At 40.7% G+C, this 21,793-nt stretch overlaps 1 gene segment (V, D, J or C); it reads left to right on the top strand.

Annotated features, from left to right (window-relative positions):
- The first annotated feature begins 512 nt into the window (after positions 1 to 512).
- Positions 513 to 20,769, top strand: LOC130871321 (immunoglobulin lambda variable 6-57-like). The segment is given in 3 exon segments: positions 513 to 571; positions 2,565 to 2,617; positions 20,429 to 20,769. Coding segments are annotated over 3 exon segments (453 nt in total).
- Positions 20,770 to 21,793: the final 1,024 nt, after the last annotated feature.

Below are 21,793 nucleotides of genomic sequence, written 5' to 3'. Positions count from 1 at the left end.
GAAGGAATGCATCTCTCTTTAGGGACTCTCAAGAGAGAAATAATTACATGCAATCATGATTACCTGTCTGTCATCCAGCAGGCATTTACCAAGAACCCAGGATATGCCAGGCACGGTTCTGGGTGTTGCTAACCTAAAAGAGTGGTTTATAAGGGGTCTGATCTTCAGACAGCAGACAGCTTTCGATAGATAATACTATCCCCATGCCTAACACACTGCCCTGTGTACATAAGGCACTCAAGTACAAGTCAGTGATCAATTATTAAAGTTTTTTTCCCACCCTTACCCTCGGTGCTGGAGCTGCCCGTCTGGGCTGTGGTGACCTTGCAAGGAATCAGGTGGCCAGTAGGATGCGCTGTGAAATCTCTGGCTGCCTGGGCTCAAAGATCACTTTTTTTCAGGCTGCACAAATGGTGGCAACTGGTGCTGGACTGGGCACATCCACATGGCTGAAGGATTCCACAGTACGGAAATTGGCTCTTTGGTGGAAGAAGATGCTGGGAACCTAGGAGATGGAGCTTTGCGAGGCTGCATGGGTTGTTGGCTCTGCCATCGATCCCGATGTGTTCAAGTGAGAAGGCGAGGGTCAGGGTTTTGAGCTCATACTTTTTGCAGATAAGCCTGCTTCAGGACCCCTCTGGACCCAATCTGCTGTTCTGAAAACTCCCGAGTCTCTGTATGGGATTTCAGCTCGGTGGCCCAGCTGGCCCAATTCAAGGAGCTGGTCTGCCCCCGAGGCTCTCAGGTTTCACTAAGCATGGCCTTTGTTTCCCCAGGATCATGGTGGTCTTGCTGAATCTGATGTGGCTCCGCTCCACAACTAAGGCCATATGTGCTGAGCAGCCACTGGCGAAGACTCCATGACCATATTCCTGTCTGCATCAGGAATTGGACGTTAGAGGTGTGTCGAGTGCTTCCGGTGGAGGGTGGCAGGGATGGGGGAGGGGTGAAGAACCACAGGCTGGCTTGGCTCTGAATGGATCAGCCTGTCTATGGGTTTCCTCCCAGGGTCTGCAGACCAATTCAACTTCCAGGGACTTTAGTTGGCTCCACCTTTAGGATCACACTGCTGGATCACAGACTGGTCCAAGCAGGTTAGGGTCCTTCTGTCTAACTCTTTCCCACCTCTTCATCATGCCTCCATTTCGCAGGTACTGGAATAAGTGTGGCTTTGGTCTTCATCTACCTGAAAATCACAGCCTCAGGGAAGCACTCGGGCAACAGGGCAGACAATTCCTTATCTATCCTTCCCACACCCATGTCTAGCCCCACTTCATCTCAGGCCAGGTCTGCAAGCCTCCCATCTGGGGATTATTTGGGTTGCAGGACTGGAGCCATCTGACTGCCTTGGGACACAGAGTAGAAGTCTGACAGAAAGATGCGCCCATTGCTCAGGTGTGAAGGGCTCCCCTGCTCATGAGGTCATGTCTGGGTTGGTGAATTAGCAGGTGGTGGTAGCCAGAGTGTAACAGAGGGATCTCAGGTCCTTGCACCTACACATCCTATTTGGTGCATCTGTTCTCTGAACACTCTGAAATACACCTTGTCTTCCCGGACAAGTGGATGGAGATACAATGCTGAATTCATTCCTGAAAGCACAGGAAAAACCTGGTAGCCATAGAAATATGATGAAATGTCACTTGGCCCAGTGAAGTGGGACTGTCAGGTCTGGGACCCACACACGTTCACCAACCCACTGTTTTTTGCTCAACTGTGTCTTTCTGGCCTCTGTGACCCTCCTTTCTCTGCTAAGAACAGAACAAGGCCGGCCCTCCCTTTCCTCCAGCCTGCAGCCTCTCCAGTACCAAGTGCACGTGTCACTGACCTGAGAATGCTCCTAAGATTCTGAGACAGAAATCATAGGGTATTGACTTTTATAACAGAACCACCCGCTCAGATCGACACCCATGTTGTCAAATGTCATAGACACCTGGATTTGGCTTCTTGACCATGCTAGTATGAATAGTATAGAAAGGAGGTAAAGAGAAGCTGGCTTTGGCAGGGTAGGAAGAGACTATCATTTCCCCTCTTCACACTCCCAGCCACCTGTGCAGTGAATTTTGAAAATGAGGATAACTGAAACCCCTGTCATGGTAGAGACACGGGACAGTTCTCCTGGGGCCACACAACCTAGTGAGAGGCAGTCACTTCCCTGTCCCTGTCATCAGAGGTCATCGGTATGCAAATATCTCCGGTCCTGGAGGTTGTGAGACCTTTCCTGTCAATATCAGCCTAGGCTCCATCTGAAAAAATAAAGGTTTAAAAATAAATTAGTTTTCATGCACATGAAATGGGGCTAGGTCAGTAAAAATCAGCTGAGAGCCTGGAGAAACACTAGCAAATTTGTGGCTGGCAGTGCCAACTGGTGGCTGGAGTAGACATCGATCCTCGGCAGGTACCAGTGCTTTCCTAAAACCTCTGACTGTTAAAATCAGGAACGCTGGGTGGGGGTGTGCTATACAGCAACCCGTGCTCTCTGTGCAAGTAAACCTTTCTATCTATCCAGATGCACCAAGAGTTACTACTCTTTCCTATATTCTGGTCAAAATTTTTTCTTATTGTAGGTGGTATATGTCACAAAGAACATATACACTACTCTCATTGGTTGCAGTAGAAGGTAGGATATCTGAAGATGGTGAAATTGAAGGAGACTACCTCCTGCAATAGATCCACAAAACAAGCTTCTGTACATGGAGCAGTTGCCTCCAAGAGAAAGGCAGAATACAGTTTACAGACTTGCACACACTGTGCCAGAAAATATGACCTGCATTTAACTGAATAGGAAACGTGAGGCTCATTCAGAACATGAACACCACTATGCCTTATATTTCAAAAGGAATCCTCAAGTCCCTGTCCCTGAAGAGTGATTTAGATCACACACATACTACCCTAGCTTGAAGATTCCTCAGGACAGTTTTGTTTTTCATCTACATTTTTCTGGAATCAAAGTTACTTGACATCCCTAAGTCCCCTACATCACAAAACAAACAAATACTTTTAATCAGCTACTTACCACTGCCAGTGCCCAGATCTCTAATACAGTAGAGGATGGGCTAATATGACCAGCTCAGATGTTCTCATAAAATCAGCATGATATTTTTCAAGTTATTGAGCGAGGGCCAGAATTCCAAATGGCATGAAAATGGAAACTCTGGGCTTAGGGCATCTTCACACCTGGGATCAGAAAGGTCTGGGGGAATAACCGCAACTCTCATCCTCTGTATGGCTTCAATGGTGAAGTCAGGTCCTCATGTTCTCTGGGTAAGGAGTTTGTACATACATCAAAAAAACCTCAAATTTTACAGAGTTAATGTTAAGGAATTCATGAAAAATCTTCTAGCAAGAAAAGTTGGCATCATGAGTCCTCCCAGATCACAGGACAAAGGGATGGTTTGAGAATGTGTTAAAGCACATTCCAGACTGATATTTCACAGATCTACTGCAGAGAAGAGGTTAAATTTTACAGCTCCTAGCCTCTCCCTAGAAAAAGGTTGCTTGCACAATAGCTGTTAAACTCAATTTTTCAGTCTGAGAATCAGGTTTCTAAAAAGCCAGCATAGAGGAATGAACTGGACTAATGGATAATAGACCTGGGAGCACTGAGAGGAGTGAGCCCTTATTCTCCTTTAGCCCCTGCCAGGAACAAATCCAAGTCTTCAGGTTTTCCCTGTATAATGTATGGCAAGGCATTGAACCCCACAAATTGTATATTTTCCACTTCATTTCTTAGATTTTTAATTACTTTGCTTTATTACATGGTTGTTTTGAGAGCTCTGATAATAATCATATTGAGTGAGATAACCCACAGCCAGATAGATGGATATAGTATGTTTTTCTCATCTCTGGATATTGGCTTTGAATCTTCAGATGCATATGTTTCATTTGAAAATAAGTAGACATCAAGAAATTAGCAACGAGGTATGTGGGGAATTTCAAAGGGGAGGAGATGGAAGTCAGTGGTAGAGAGGGCTAAAGGGGAGTTAGGGAAAATGGATGGCTAAAATAGGGTTGGGCATAAGAAGGCAGTGTAGAATAGGAAATACAGAGACAGATAATTATCAATCAAGACATTTTGTAAAGGGCATATGGAAACCTACTACTACAGAGTCTTCCTAAAATATTTGCATATACAAATGCTTTAAAAAGAGTTATGATGGAGTGACCTTATTACAGGCTGACAATGCTCGCACTAGATAGCACAGATTAACAAGTAAGTATACAAGTTCCAAGAATGGGCTACATCCTTTGGAGACCCCAAACATTGGAAGATATTGCTTCTGCTTATTGTTTCCTCCCTTAACATAAAGGTAAGACCCTCCTAGTGATGACATAACATGATTGAGTAATGAAATATGGAGAGATCCAGCTGGCACTCACTTGGAAGCTTCATCCCTACTGGGTAGCATACATAGTGCTTGGAGGTGTTGTGCATGCTACCAGAGGAGAGAAATGGGCCTCAGTCTCTACCATCTGTGAACTCCGCGAGCTAAATGAGAGACTGGCCTAACCAGACACATCCACTAACCCAACAGTGGCATGAAAATCATGGGAGAAAACAACCACTGTGTGACTGAGCCATTCCAGGAATAAAACCCAGATTGGGTGACATTATCAGGCTAAGAACCTGTGTGTAGACAGCTCATAGGCCCTCGGAGAGAATCTATTACTATTACTCTGCTAAATCATGCTCTGCTTCAAATTATTCCTCTACCATGCAAGAGGGAGCTTTTTCTTTAATTAGAATAGAATTGCCTCATTTACCCTTTCCTCCCAACCTCCTATGTCTTTCACCTCCAAAATTCACAACCTCCTGTATTTTAATCATAGTTATTACAAACACATATAAGTGAATAAACACATAGGTACAACCTGCTTAGTCTGTTCAGTGTTCCTGCTTTTATGTGTTTCTAGTTCTCACCCCTTGATAAGCTGTCTTGAAAAATCAAAAAAAAAATCCAGCTTTAAACCATGATTATATGATAAGATACAGGATGTTATTTCAATTTTTTGCATCTGTTGAGTCTTGTTTGGGACTGAATATATGATCAGTTTTGGAAAATATTCTATCTGGTGCCAAGAAGAAGGTATATTCTTTTGTGTTTGGGTGAAATGTTCTGTTAGGTCCATTTGAGTCATAAAGAATGTTAGTTCCATTGTTTCTCTGTTTAGTTTCTGTCTGGACCACCTGTTGATTGCTGAGAGTATAGGGTTTTCATCTCCCACTGTTACTCTGTGGGGTCCAGCATGTGCTTTAAGCTTTTGTAATGTTTCATTTACAAATGTGGGTGCCTTTGCATTTGGGGCACAAAAGTTTAGAATTTAGACATCATCTTTCTGTATTTTTTCTTTGATGAGTATCAAATGTTCTTCTCCATCTCTTTACTAATTTTGATTGAAATTCTATTTTATTAGATATTTACAGCTTGCTTCTTACTTTCATTAGCTTTTCATCTTTATTCTGAAGTAATGTCTATCTTTGATGTTATATGCAGCATATTGTTTTCATATCAATTCTGGTATCTTGTATCTTATTGTGTTCATTGATATTGGGAAATATTATTGACTGGGCCTTCAAACCCATTTTATTGATCTACGTTTCTGTTTTTGTGCCAAAACTATGCTTCTTTATTAATAGCTCTGTATTATGACTGGGAATTGCATATGGTCATACCTCCAGCATTTCTTTTATTATTCATAATGTTTTAGCCATTCTGCATTCCCATATGTAGCTTAAAATTGTCATTTCAAGATCTCTAAAATATTTTGTTTGAATTTTGTTGGGGGTTGCATTGAATCTACAGATTGCTTTTGGTAGTAGGGCGATTTTTACTGTATTAATCTTACCAGTCCTTGAGCATGAGATATCTTTCCATTTTCTGATATCTATTCAATGTCTTAAGGTTTTTATTATACAAATCTTTCCCTTGCTTGGCTAGAGTCACCCCAAGATAGTTTTAAATATTTAGGCTATTGTAAAAGGTGTTGTTTCCCTAATATCTTTCTCAGGCCATTTGTATTTGTATATAGAAAGGTTCCTGATTTTTGTGAGTTAATTTTTATCCAACTTCTTTTATGAAAGGGTTTATCAGTTGTAGGAATTCCCTGGTGGAACTTATAGGGTCATTTATATTATTGTATTATCTGTAAATAAAGTTAGTTTGACCTTTTCCTTTCCATTTTGTATATCCTTGATCTCTTTTAGTTCTCTTATTGCTCTAGTTAAGATTTTTAAATTCTTTTTTTAATTTATTAGATTTTTTTTTAAAAAAACTATGAATCCAAGTTCCCATTCCTTCCCTTCCTCCCATTCACTCTACAATCCTACCATTCCACCTGCATCTAATCCTCAGAGAGTGTAAGGAACATTGCCCTGTGGAAGGTCCAAGGCCCTCCCTACTATGTCTAGGCTGAGCAAGGTATACATCCAAAGAGAATAGGATCCCCAAAAGCCAGTACATGCAGTAGGGATAAATCCTGGTGCCACTTTCAGTGGCCCCTCAGTCTGCCCCAACCATGCAACTGTCAACCACATTCAGAAAAACTAATTTGGTCCTATGCTTGTTCCTTCCCAGTCTGGCTGGAGTTTATGAGCTCCCACTAGCTCAGGCAAACTGTTTCAGTGGGTGAACCCATCATGGTCTTGATCTCTTTGCTCCTATTCACATTCCTTCCATTCTTTATCTGGACTTTGGGAACTCAGTCTAGTGCTCTGATGTGTGTCTCTGCCTCTGTTTCCATCAGTTGCTGGATGAAGGTTCTATGGTGATATTTAAGATAATCATCAGTTTGACTATAGGGCAAGTCAAGTTCAGGCCCCCTCTCCTCTATTACCAAGGGTCCTAGGTGGGGACATTCTTTCGGATTCCTGGGAATTTCTCTAGAGCCAGGTTTCTGCTAATCCTATAATGGCTCCCTCAATTAAGATATCTTTCTTCTCACTCTCATCTCTGTCCTTCCTCCGTCTTGACCATAAGTATTACGAACTTGCCTCTTTGAACCACCTTCACTGTTTCCCAGAAGTTCGTGTATTTTGTGTTTTTAATTTTATTAGAGGCTATTGCTATTGCCCTTGGTTGCCCCACAGAGATGGAAAGTAAGTTTTTATTGCTAAAGAAAGTATGAACTCAGAGACAGGGTCCAGGGGTCCCTAAGGAAGAACTGACCTGATAGCCTCTTACTTGATGATTAGTTTTTTTTTCTTATTTATTTATTTTTATTCTTTTTTAATTAAAATTTCCACCTGCTCCCCATTTCCCATTTCCCTCCCCTCCTCCCAAATATTGCCCTCCCCCCACTTCCCTCCCCCTATTCCCACTCCTCTTCTCCTCCCCCCACTCCATTCCCCCTCCCTCTCGATACTGAAGAGCAGTCCAAATTCCCTGCCCTGCGGGAAGACCAAGGTCCTTCTATCTACGTCCAGAAAGGTGAGCGTCCAAACAGGCTAAGCTCCCACAAAGCCAGTTCATGTATTAGGATCGAAACCTAGTGCCATTGTCCTTGGCTTCTCATCAGTCTTCATTGACCGCCATGCTCAGAGAGTCCGGAATCAACCCATGCTTATTCAGTCCCAGACCAGCTGGCCTTGGTGGGCTCCCAATAAATCAGTTCCACTGTCACAGTGGGTGGGTGCATCCCTCGTGGTCCTGATTTTTTGCTCATGTTCTCCCTCCTTCTGCTCCTCATTTGGACCTTAAGAGCTCAGACCGTTGCTCCAAATTGAGACTCTGTCTCTACCTCGATCCATCGCCAGATGAAGGTTCTAAGGTGATATGCAAGATATTCATCAGTATAGGATAGGGTCATTTCAGGTTCCCTCTCCTTAGTTGCCCAAGGTACCAGCTGGGGACATATTCCTGGACACCTGCGAACCCCTCAAGAGTCAAGTCTCTTGCCAACCCTAAGATGGCTCCCTTAGATAGGATATATACTTCGCTGCTCCCGTATCCATCCTTCCTATATCCCAACCATCCCAATCCTCCGAGCTCCTCCCATCCTCCCCTTCTCATATTTCTCATCCCATTTCCCCTTTGCCCCATGCCACCTCACCCGCAAGTTCCCAGTTTTTGCCCTGCAATCTTGTCTACTTCCCCCTCTCCATGCGGATGACTATATGATTTTCTTTGGGTTCACTTTCTTATTTAGCTTCTATAGGATCACACATTATATGCTTAATGTCTTTTATTTTATGGCTAGAAACCGATTATGAGTGAGTACATCCCATGTTCCTCTTTTTGAGTCTGGGATACCTCACTCAGGATAGTGTTTTCTATTTCCATCCATTTGCACGCAAAATTCGAGAAGTCATTGTTTTTTACTGCTGAGTAGTACTCTAATATGTATATATTCCACACTTTCTTCATCCATTCCTCCATTGAAGGGCATCTAGGTTGTTTCCAGGTTTTGGCTATTACAAACAATGCTGCTATGAACATAGTTGAACAGATACTTTTGTCATTTGATGTGGCATCTCTTGGGTATATTCCCAATAGTGGTATTACTGGATCTTGGGGTAGGTTGATCCCAAATTTCCTGAGAAATCGCCACACTGATTTCCAAAGTGGTTGCACAAGTTTGCATTCCCACCAGCAATGAATGAGTGTGCCTCTTTCTCCACAACCTCTCCAGCAAAGGCTATCATTGGTGTTCTTGATTTTAGCCATTCTGACAGGTGTAAGATGGTATCTCAAAGTTGTTTTAATTTGCATTTCCCTTATCGCTAAGGAGGTTGAGCATGACCTTAGGTGTCTTTTGGCCATTTGAATTTCTTCTGTTGAGAATTCTCTGTTCAGATCAGTGCCCCATTTTTTTATTGGGTTCATTAGCATTTTAAAGTTTAGTTTCTTGAGTTCTTTATATATTTTGGTGATCAGACCTTTGTCTGTTGCAGGGTTGGTGAAGATCTTCTCCCAGTCAGTGGGTTGCCTTTTTGTCTTAGTGACAGTGTCCTTTGCTTTACAGAAGCTACTCAGTTTCAGGAGGTCCCATTTATTCAATGTTGCCCTTAATGTCTGTGCTGCTGGGGATAAACGTAGGAAGTGATCTCCTGTACCCATATGTTGTAGAGTACTTCCAACTTTTTCTTCTATCAGATTCAGTGTGTTCAGACTAATATTGAGGTTGCTACTAGAAGGTGCCTTAAAAATTTCCAAAGGAGGGGAACAACCAATAGTACTAAACAAGTGTGGCATTTGCAATTACATCACTGCTGTGTTTGCAGGAGACGGTGGCTCTTCTCACTAGGTACCCTAATATAGAATTTGGCTTAGTCAGCACAAACTGGGCACATGACCCTATAAAAAGAAGATAATAAAAGTCAGTAAGGAAAAGCAGACCTCACTCTCTGTGAATAATAGATGCCAAGCAACATACAGTATTCCAAGCAACCAACAGCTATTCTCCCAGAATTCCTTATATTCACTCACATGTTAAGTGATGAAGGGAGATGAGGAATAGTGGAGCTCAAATCATGGTGAAGACACCCAGATTCTGCTTCCTGAGTCCAGTGGACGGACTATAGCTGTGTACCCCTTCTTATCTGTGGGATTCTGAGTGCAAATGCCCCTCTTCCTGGGGTTGCACAAGTCCTTCCTTCTAATTCACACTGGATCTGACAAAGAAGTGGAAAGGCTACACCTTGGGATGATGTGAGCTACACCAAGTAGTAGCAGGACAGAGATACCTGAAAGTGAAGGGAAAACATCAGAAGGCTGGGGAGCACTAAGCCGGTGTTTGACTATATCATTCTGCAATGTAGCCTTGTCCTGTTACTTGGTATGTGACTACTAGATCTCCCTCCTGTCAACAATGAGACCATTTGGGCAGCCACATAATGATTTCTGGAGTCTAATTGGAATGTGAATTTTCCCTTAAAGTAATTCTCTAAATGTTAGTAAAAGCACTGGGCAATTAAGTTTACTTTGACATAGAGGATCAATACCAGTTAGAGACGCACACTCTAGAAGACTGGTGGTTTTAGTGAATGTCATTTCTAGTGAAAAATTTGTTAGTGGATTAGAGTTAAGAGTGGGTCTCAGCAGTTAAGCGTGCTTGCTGCTCCTATAGAAGGTGTGAATCTGGGTCCCCAGACTCAATGCCAGAGAACCCAGAATCTCCTGTAATTCTAGGGGATCAGATGCCATCTTCTAGCCTCTTCAGATACCCATGCACAGCTACAAGCACAGCTTTCACGCACACACACACAGATACAGACACATGTACACACACACACACACACTTTTAAAGATAAGTCTTAAAAAGAATCAAGTATAAAGAATAGCTTCAATATAATTGCCAAAAAGATGGAAAATGTATCTGTGGGAGTCAATAAAGATTTGGGAGAAAAAGATAATCCTTCGTGTAACTGCAAAATTAAACTAAAAGATTGGTCTCCTGCACTGTACAGAGGAAATAACATAAATACTTTTACACTGCTAAACTGTGAATAGATTGCAAGTTTAATACTTTTGCATTTTAAAATTTTTCTTTCACTTTTGTTTTCAAGTACTAAGATATGCTTTTTATTAAATTCTATTATACATATTATATAAAATCCACTTTAGTTTCAGATTAAATATTTTGTACATACAAAATTTGGAAATGAGTGTTAAGGCTAACAATACATACAATTGAGCTCTGTGAATATAAAAACTTTTCTAATTGTGTACAAAATTTAGTAAACAATGAGAAACAGCCATATGAGAAATAGCATTATGAGATTAGATTGTGAAAGTGAAAGGATTTAATTTCTGAGTTTTTCCACTAAGTAGGAAATTCCATTGTCTATGAAATTATTAAATTATTTTAATGCTGGAAATATTTCTCTTAAATAATTAATCCATTGGGATAAAGGAGGAAGTAGAAACAAGTGTTGTGAGTTCTCTACTCATGTGGCTCATGGGACTGAGAAGTAGCAAGTAGACCACAGTGTAGCTCTGGGGAATGCTCCTCATGGCATCACTACATGTGGAAATACAGGCAAAGAAGTAGTGATTTCTAAATGACCTGGTCTTCCCAACAGCACTGTCCTCTCAAAATTATCCCATCATTTTCCCTAGTGGGCCTAAACATGTCCTTGAGAAGTATTTGGAGATAAAACTGATTCTACAGGGAAGGAATAGAAGCAGGCTTAAAGGAACATGGGTAGACAAGGAAAGGAAAAGCAGCTTCCTGAGACTATCACTTTTTCTTCCTAGGAAACTCTGCACGGGGAAAGAGCTAGAAGTCACAGGGGTGGGTGTCAACACAGAATCAATAGGGGAAGGGGGATGTTCAGAGGCCCTGTAAAGTACCCAAGCCAGCATTTGCTTAATAGAATTTTGGTCTTTTCTAATCTGGATTACTTTCCTCTTCCCCACAACTTGGACTGTTTTTTCTCAGTCACTTGATTCTTTGTCCATGATGGAGAATGACTTTGGTAAATCCCTAACAAACTACCAGCACCCTCAGGTATAGGTCATGCCTTGGGGTCTCTCCTCTAGAATTAGAGATGACCTCTCCTCAAGGTAGTATACCTGACCAAAACCTCAAGAAAATGACCTGAAAATGGCCATTACTCATGTGGCACTCCATGGTGTCCTTCCAGAAAAAGTGACACTCCTCCACGATTACCTGGTGAGAAACTCAATAGGCCCTCACCTCCACTGGGAGTATTGCAATGCATAGGGACTTGGGTCTTTTACCATTCTGAATGAATAAAGTTATTACTTACCTCTTCTCGACAACTTGGTTTATATTTCAGTCATTCAACTCTTTGTCCATGCCAGAGAATGACCTTGCCAACTTCCTAAACAACTACCAGCACTCCAGTTATATATCTTGGTGTCTCTCACCTACAGTTGGAGAAGACTTCTTCTCAAGATTATATGCATAACTGAAAATTACGAAACAGGACTTGGAACTGGTCATTGGCCATGTGGCACTCCAAGGCCTTCCTCAATAAGTGACACTCTTCCACAGTTAACCTGGTAGGAAATTCAGCCAGCCCCCAATTCCACTGGGAGTAGGGATAGTAGAGGCTTGGGCTCTGATTGAGTGGGTGGAAGGTTATTTCTCAAGGTTGAGAACCAGAGCAAAGGCTTGTGCTGCCTCTCTTCAGCAAAGAGACATAGTAAACAGGACCCCCTTGGAGCTGAGAAGTTTGTGGGGAGAAAGAGTAGGAGGGAAATTCCCTCTCAATACACCTGGCACAGATACACAGTGAAGCTTGCTGATGCCTTGTATTGTGCCCAGGACATTCCAAGTCTTGAATAAATACTGAGCAAATAAATTCTGGTTTTGAAAATTTAGCTTTATGATTTAAATTTTAAAGTGTTCTTTACTGTAAGACTGTATTTATTGAAACAATGGTATCACTAACCAGGATAAAACAGGTGAATATTAAACTCTCTTTCTATAGACAGTGTTCTGTCTATTCACAATAAATTTGAAAATTTCCACTTAGCCAAAAATTGAGTAGGCAGCAGAGATGAAGTCCAAAAAATCAATATAAAATTTCTGTAGTGGCTACCTGAAATGGATAAAGTTCTAGATATATCTGAATCACAGAAATTAAACCAAGAATGGTTCTACAAGTGAATCAGGTCTTTCAAAATAAGGAAATTGAAACATCACCAGAGTTTTTACAACTATCAAAACCTTGGATCCAGTTGGGTCCACCCCGGAATTTTAACAGATTTTAAAGGAAGAACTACAGTCAATATTTCTCAAGTTATCAATAAAAATTGAAGTATAAGCACACTTTCAACTACCCTCAATGAATCCAGATTTACTGTACTAAGAAGGCCATGTAAATACTCAACTAAAAACCAAAACAAAAACTTTAGTGTCATGGCAGATAGTGGCATTTTTGCTTCTAGGACCTATGTAGTGTCTGGCCATGGGTTCTTGGATCAGTTTGAAGTACAATGCATGAGTTTCCTACAGTTGAGCAGATTTTAGGTCCAATCTGATAGGTGTTGGCTGTCCCCAAGATGCATGTGCCTCTATGGCACTGTTAAGGATGACTTGCGATGCCTTTTGTGTAGTTTTAAACCTTTTTATTTGAGTAGGACAATTGATAATATGTTACCCTTGTACATTATATCTTGAATTTATGAGGACTATCCCACAGGGAGGCAGCTTCCAGATCAATGATACGCATTTTAAAGTAAGAATATAAACGGATAGGTTTTGTTGTACTTTTCCAAACATCCATAATGTAACTTATGACCTCGCCCTCTCCCTGTGCATTCCTCTCCCTGTTCCTTTTCTCTCAGTATGTATTCCTCCCTCGCACTCCCTCTTTCTACAAATTACTCCCTTCACCTTTTGTAGCCAAGCCCTGCCACTTGCATTCTTCCCTTTGTAGCACCAATGTCCTGTTATTTCTCTCTCTAAAGCGACATCTTCTCTTTCTACAATGCTCCCTTTCTGCTTTCCTAGTTTTATGGTTATTCAAGGGTGTTAATTCAAAGCAAGGAGATTTGGATTTAGGATGCACAAATAAAGGGAAACATAAGACATTTATCTTTCTGGACCCGGTTGACCTCACTAAGCATAGTATTTTCCAGTTTTATCTATTTATTTGTAGATTTTATTTTTTATAGCTGAATAAAATTGTATAATTGTACCACATTTTCATCATCCACTAAGTAGTTGAAGGAAAACTAAGATACTTCCATTTCTTTGTTATTATGAATAGAATGGTGACGACTGTGGCTGAACAAGTATATCTGCAGTGAGATATAAATTCCTTTTAGCATTTGCAAAAGCTGAAATAGCGCAATTGTATAATATATCTGATTTAGGCAATTGGGGAAGTGTCCACACCGATTTCCAAAAAATAGATTTATTTTTATATTTATGTGTCTATGTTTATTTTTTTGCCAGCATCAATGTTTCTGCAGCACATATCATATGTTCAGTGCCCACAGAGGAAATTAGGTCCTCTGCAACTGGAGTTATGAAAGGTTGGGATCTTCCACATGGGTTCTTGGAATTGAACCCAGATCCTCTGAAAGAGCAGCCAGTTTTCCCACCACTGAGCCATCCCTATAGACCCTGATTAATTAATATTTTTTCATTTTTTATTATTTAAAATAATTTCTAAATTTAATATATTTTGGTCATTTTCTTCCACTTCTCCAAGTCCTTCCAGATCCTCACCCCATCCCTAGCCAGCCAATTTTGTATTCATTTTCAAAGAAACGAACAAAAACCCAATACAACAACCAAATGCTCTAAAAAGTAGAAAACAAAATAAAAAAAAAACAAAAAGAAAGAAAAGTAAAAACCACTTGATAAACTACAATGGAAACTGTGTTCATAGGAGGAAGTGTCTACATGAAGAGAATAGAGAATTCTCATACCAGAGACTTAACAGCAGATGTTATGAGAGTATACAGAGACCTCCAGAATTCCACCAGTGAACTCCTATAGCTAATGAACACCTTCAGTGATGTAGTAGGATACAAGATTAACTAAAAAAATCAGCAGACCACCTACAATTGATAAATGGACTGAGAAAGAAATCAGAGAAACAACACCCTTAACAATAGCCACAAATAATATATAATATCTTGCGGTAACTCTAGCCAAACATGTGAAATATCAAGACGACAATAATTTTAAGTCTTGGAAGAAAGAAACCGAAGAAGATACCAGAAAATGGAAAGATCTCCCATGCGCGTGAATAGGTAGGATTGGCATATTTTGGTAAAATGGTAATTTTTCAAAAGCAATCTGCAGATTCAGTAGAATCCCCATCGAAACACTAACACAGTTCTTCACAGATTTCAAAAGAACAATACTCAGCTTAATATGGAAAAACAAGAAACACAGTGTAGGTCAAACAATCCTGTATACTCAAGGAACTTCCAGAGATATCGCCATCTGTGACTTCAATCCCTGCTACAGAACTCTAGTAATAAAAACAGCTTGATATTAGCATAAAAACAGATGCATGGATCAATGGCATCGAATTGAAGACCCTGACATAAATCAACACGCCAATGAACACTGATTTTTGACAAAGAGGCTGAAATTGTACAATGAATTAAAAACAAAGATGTTCAGCAAATGGTGCTGGTGTAACTGGATATTGACCTGTAGAAAAATACAAATAGATTCATACCTATCACCATGCACAAAACTCAAGACCAAGTGGATCAAGACCTTAACACAAATCCAGTTACACTGAACCTGATAGAAAATAAAGTGGGAAGTAGCCTTGAATGCATTGGCACTGGAGATTACTTCCTGAATATAACACCAGTAACACAGACACTGAGGTAGACAATTACTAAATAGGTCCTCATGAGCATTACTTATGACATTTTATGTTGGAGAAGATGTAGAGCAAAGAAAACGTTCCTTCATTGCTGGTGGGAGGGGAAATTGTACCACTGTCTTGAAAATCAATATAGTCATTTATCAGGAAAATCAACCTACCTCAAGACTCAACTATACCACTCTTGGGCATATACCCAAAGGATGCTCAATCATACCACAAGGACACTTGCTCAACCATGTTCATAGCATTAATATTCATAACAGTCAGAACATGGAAACAAACTAGATGCCCCTCAACCAAAGAATGGATAAAGAAAATGTCATATATATATATTCAACAGAGTATTATTCAGCAGTAAAAAGCAATGACCTCTTGAAATTTGCAGGCAAGTGGATGGAACTAAAAAAAAAAAATCCTCAGTGAAGTAACCTAGACCTAGACCTTTGGGACTGACCTAGGCCCTCTACATGTGGGTGACAGTTGTGTAGCTTGGAAAGTTTGTGGGACCTCTAGCAGTAGAACCAGGACCTATCCCTGGTGTTTGAGCTGCCTTTTTGATATCTATTGCCTATGGTGGGAATGCCTTGCTCAGTCTTGATGTAGGGGGAGGAACTTAGTCCTGCCTCAACTTGACATGCCATGCTTTGTTGACTCCCTTGGGAGGCCTTACCCTTTTTGAGGAGTGGATGGGAGTAGAAAATAGGTGAGGGCAGGGTATGGGAGGAGAGGAGGGAGAGGAAACTGTGGTTTATATGTAAAATAAATTTTAAAAAATTAATAAAAAGTAACAACATACAGCCTTAGACATATATATATATATATATATATATATATATATATATATATATATATATCAGAGTCTCATTAAAGCACAAAACTAGAACCCAGAGTATATACATAAAGTTAAAAATATGATCTTACATGACATTATGGCAAAAAGAACATCCAAAGATGCCATTGAGTTTATTTTGTGCTTGCCATATACTGCTGGGTATGATGATTGGCCTTAAGTGTTTTGAATCCCCAGTGAGACTCCCAGTGAAAAAAATCAATTTTTCATATGTGAGTGGTAATTATTTGGGGATAGTTTTGGGGTTAGGGATGGGGTTTGTGTTCCTTATCCTCTGAGCATTAAGACCCCATCTGGCTTAATCCCTAGCAGGCCCTGTACATACTGCCATGGTCTGTGCCACAGAGTTCTTATGTGTGTTGGTTGTGTTGTGTTTAGAAGTCTTTGTTTCTGTCCATTCTACCTCTTATATTCTTACTGCCTTTTATGGTGCAGGCTTCCCTGAGTCCACAGAGAAAGCTTTTGATAGAGATACACCATTTATAACTGTGTGTTGATGTGGGATACAATTCTGTATGCTGTGAATATGTCTTATTACCTTTGGTTAATAAAGAAGCTGATTTGGCCAATAGCCAGGCAGAATAAAGCCAGGCAGGAAATCCAAAGCAAAGATAATGGGAAAAATAAGGCTGAATCTGGGAGATGTCAGCGGCTGCTAGAGAAGCAAATGTGAGGTAATGCTACAACCATATGGCAATCCATAGATTAATAGAAATAAGTTAATTTAGGATGCAAAAACAAGTTAGTAACAAGCCTCAGCCATTGGTCAAACAGTTTGTAATTAATATTAAGCTTCAGAGTGGTTATTCGGGAACAGATGGACAGGAGAGAAACCTCCAGTTAGAGTGTGTTCCAGGTTATCTCACTCTCTGAATATAGTTTAGTTGTGGGTCTCTGTATTTGTTCTCATTTAGTGCAGGAGGAAGGTTCTGCTATAATGACTGAGTTACATGCTGATTGATGAAATACCAGAATATCATTAGATGTCATATAAATGCTGTTTCTTTAGCAGAACAGTAGTATTTCATTTTCTCTTAGGTCCCTGGCCTATCTGATCTCTAGTTCGTGAACTCTCGAGTACTATTAGGGATTGCTTCCATTTATCTGTTGAAAGACACTGAGACTGTTTCCCATTTCCAGCTATTATGTATAGAGCAGCAATAAACACGGCTGAGCAAGTTTCTGTATAATAATATAAAAAGCCCTTTGGGCATATGAACAAGGGTGGTATACTTGGATCCTGAGTTAGATCTATTCCAAGCTTCCTAAAAACTGCCATGGTGATTTCCAGAATGACTATACAATTTTTCATTACCACCAGCAGTGGATTAATGTTCCCATTATTCTCCATCCTGGCCACCATGAGCTGTTACTTGTTTCATTGATATTGACCGTTCTATGTGGTATAAGATGAAATCTCAAAGTAGTTCTGATACACATTTCTATATTGAACTCTGTATAAATGCATTTCATGAGGCATAATCGCTGAAGATAAAAGTCATGGGTGTTTCTTAGTCTGAGAGAGGTAGAGGAAACAATATATGTGAAAATATTTCTACTCATAGTTGTCAGCCCTCAAAGCTATATTAAAAAGCTGTAACTTGTCACCCAGAAGAAAATCTGCAGCGATGAGGTAGCTGATTAAAATTATCTGTTTGTTGTGCTGTAGGGAACTTTTGGATGACAGTCATTTTGATTAACATTCAAATATAGATGAAAATCCAATCTGACTAGGGGAATCTTCAAGTCAGGGAATTACATGTGTGGTGTAAATCTCTCTTCAGGGGAAGAGACTTGAGGATTCCTTTCAAAATATAAGGCATAGTGGACATCATAACTGAAATTACCTCAATTTTTCCACCCATTTGGATCCAGGTTTTTTTTTTTTTTTTTTTTTTATAATTTAGTGTGTGCAAAGTCCATAAACTGTATTCTAGATTTCTCTTGGAGATAATTGCTTCATCTATAGATGCTTGTTTGGTGCATCTATTTGGAGGTTGTAGATTCAATTTTATCATCTTTGAATATCTTATCATCTACTGCAACTGGTGAGAACAGAGTTCGTGTTCTTTCTGGTATGTTCCACACACACAGTAACCAAAAAAAGAACCAGAACGCTGTAAAGAGTAGTAGCTCTTGGTGCACCTGGATAGGTAGGAAGGTCGAGATACACAGAAAGCACAGGTTGTTGTGCAGAGTCTCCTACCCTCAAATCAGGGGAGGCACAGGATTGCAACAGTCAGAGATATTTTTTGGGGGTGGGGGAAGAGGATGGAAATCTTGAACAATGGCACCTGCCCAGGGTCATGTCTTCTCCAGCCACCAGAGGGCACTGTCAGCCACACACTTGCTTAGTTTGGCCAGACTCTCAGCTGATCTCTGTCCAGCAGTATTTCCTGTGCATGAAAACACAAATTCTCAGACCGTTGCTCCAAATTGAGACTCTGTCTCTACCTCGATCCATCTCCAGATGAAGGTTCTAAGGTGATATGCAAGATATTCATCAGTATAGGATAGGGTCATTTCAGGTTCCCTCTCCTTAGTTGCCCAAGGTACCAGCTGGGGACATATTCCTGGACACCTGCGAACCCCTCAAGAGTCAAGTCTCTTGCCAACCCTAAGATGGCTCCCTTAGATAGGATATATACTTCGCTGCTCCCGTATCCATCCTTCCTATATCCCAACCATCCCAATCCTCCGAGCTCCTCCCATCCTCCCCTTCTCATGTTTCTCATCCCATTTCCCCTTTGCCCCATGCCACCTCACCCGCAAGTTCCCAGTTTTTGCCCTGCAATCTTGTCTACTTCCCCTCTCCATGCGGATGACTATATGATTTTCTTTGGGTTCACTTTCTTATTTAGCTTCTATAGGATCACACATTATATGCTTAATGTCTTTTATTTTATGGCTAGAAACCGATTATGAGTGAGTACATCCCATGTTCCTCTTTTTGAGTCTGGGATACCTCACTCAGGATAGTGTTTTCTATTTCCATCCATTTGCATGCAAAATTCGAGAAGTCATTGTTTTTTACTGCTGAGTAGTACTCTAATATGTATATATTCCACACTTTCTTCATCCATTCCTCCATTGAAGGGCATCTAGGTTGTTTCCAGGTTTTGGCTATTACAAACAATGCTGCTATGAACATAGTTGAACAGATACTTTTGTCATTTGATGTGGCAACTCTTGGGTATATTCCCAATAGTGGTATTACTGGATCTTGGGGTAGGTTGATCCCAAATTTCCTGAGAAATCGCCACACTGAATTCCAAAGTGGTTGCACAAGTTTGCATTCCCACCAGCAATGAATGAGTGTGCCTCTTTCTCCACAACCTCTCCAGCAAAGGCTATCATTGGTGTTCTTGATTTTAGCCATTCTGACAGGTGTAAGATGGTATCTGAGCTCTTAAGGTCCAAATGAGGAGCAGAAGGAGGGAGAACATGAGCAAAAAATCAGGACCACGAGGGATGCACCCACCCACTGTGACAGTGGAACTGATTTATTGGGAGCCCACCAAGGCCAGCTGGTCTGGGACTGAATAAGCATGGGTTGATTCCGGACTCTCCGAGCATGGCGGTCAATGAAGACTGATGAGAAGCCAAGGACAATGGCACTAGGTTTCGATCCTAATACATGAACTGGCTTTGTGGGAGCTTAGCCTGTTTGGACGCTCACCTTTCTGGACGTAGATAGAAGGACCTTGGTCTTCCCGCAGGGCAGGGAATTTGGACTGCTCTTCAGTATCGAGAGGGAGGGGGAATGGAGTGGGGGGAGGAGAAGAGGAGTGGGGATAGGGGGAGGGAAGTGGGGGGAGGGCAATATTTGGGAGGAGGGGAGGGAAATGGGAAATGGGGAGCAGGTGGAAATTTTAATTAAAAAAGAATAAAAATAAATAAATAAGTAAAAAAAAAAAACAAACAAAAAAAAAAAAAAAAAAAAAAAAAAAAAAAAAAAAAGAAAACACAAATTCTCTCTAGCTCATTTCTTTCTCAGCTGGAGCCCATTCTTATGTTGAAGGAGGGGCTTCCACAGCTTCCGGGATTTGATATATTTGCATAGCGACGATCCTGTCAGAAGAGAGGTACAGATAAGAAGTGACAGCCTCTCACTAGGTTGTGTGACTCCAGTAGAAATTCCTTGTGTCTCCACCATGACCTGGGCTCCAGTTCTCCTCACTTTCCTGGCTCACTACACAGGTGGCTGTTTACATGGGATTCTGGGGGTGTGAACAGGAGAAATGTCCTGTCCCTTAAAAACGGGCTTTCTCTTGTCCTCACTGATTCTCTATTTCACTCTATCCTCACAGTATCTTGGGCTGAGGTTGTTGTGTACACCCAGCCCCAATCACTGTCGGGATCTTTAGGGCAGAAGGTCACCATCTCCTGTACTCGCAGCAGTGGCAGCATTGATAGCAATTCTGTATCTTGGTATCTTCAGCGTTCAGAAAACACACCCCGTCTGCTCATCTACAGATACGACCTAAGACCCTCTGGGGCTCCTGATCGGTTCTCTGGCTCTAAGGACAGCTCCTCCAACTCTGCCACCCTAACTATCTCTGGGTTGCAGGCTGAGGATGAAGCTGACTACTACTGTCTGTCTGGCTATGACAACTATTTCACACAGAGCCTCAGACTTATGGGGAACTGAGACAGAAACTCTCTAGAGCATCACCAAATCACCATCATGGGTTATCTTCAACCTTGGAAAACTGATCTTTTCTGTCTTGATTTGGAAATTCCCGTGAAATAGGCCCTTTATTTTCTAAAATACAACATAGTCCCTATTATCTATCTATCTATCTATCTATCTATCTATCTATCTATCTATCTATCTATCTATCTTCCTGCTTACCTACCTACCTTTCTTTCTTTGTATCTGTCTATCATCTGTCTGTCTGTCTACCATTTCTCTCTCTCTCTCCCCCACCCCACCCCGTGTGCGTGTTTGAGGCCTTGATTTCTATTTGTGTTCATTTTTAATTTGTTCTCTTTTTTTAAGCTATTTTGCTTTCCTATGTTGTACTCTGATGTATTTTTTTTTTTGAACTTGAAACTTTAGTTGTAAAGTAAGGAAATTCCCCGGGACACATGTATATATGCATATACACAATGTGAACTTGGGTCATTATTATGTGCTCTGTTACATTGCAGCAACATTTGTCACGTGCTTACAATTCTTCCTTTTTGATTAAGATTTCACCGATGCATCGAAGGAATCACATTTTAGATGTACGTGTGGATGTTCTTTTAGGATATGAGCTCATACATTTTGAGCATGTGTGTGTGTGTGTTTATTGAAGTCATTGTTATGGTTTTGACATCATGGTAATACTGGATTAATAGACTAAGTTTGGAATGATAATTTCTTGTCCATTTGGTGAAACACCTTGAGAATCTGTGACATCTCTTGTGTTTTATGGCCATTTTTACATGTATGTCTTGAACTGTTATTTTTATTCAAATCTGTTGTGTTACATTAGGTTTCATTAATGGATTTTTTCATGTATTCTTAATGTCTTTAACTCAATTCATAGTAGCTATTTTGAAATCCTTGTTTGGTGTTTCAGTTATATTGAATTTCTCAGGAAACACTGTCACCATGTTACTGAGCTCCTGTAGAGACATACTGTAGGGGCTATTTTGATTGTCCTTATACTGGTATCAATGCATCT

Source organism: Chionomys nivalis, chromosome 3 (assembly GCF_950005125.1).
Source record: "Chionomys nivalis chromosome 3, mChiNiv1.1, whole genome shotgun sequence".
NCBI lineage: Eukaryota > Metazoa > Chordata > Mammalia > Rodentia > Cricetidae > Chionomys > Chionomys nivalis.
The sequence above is the reverse complement of the archived record's forward strand: the minus strand, read 5'-3'. Positions and strand labels throughout refer to the sequence as shown.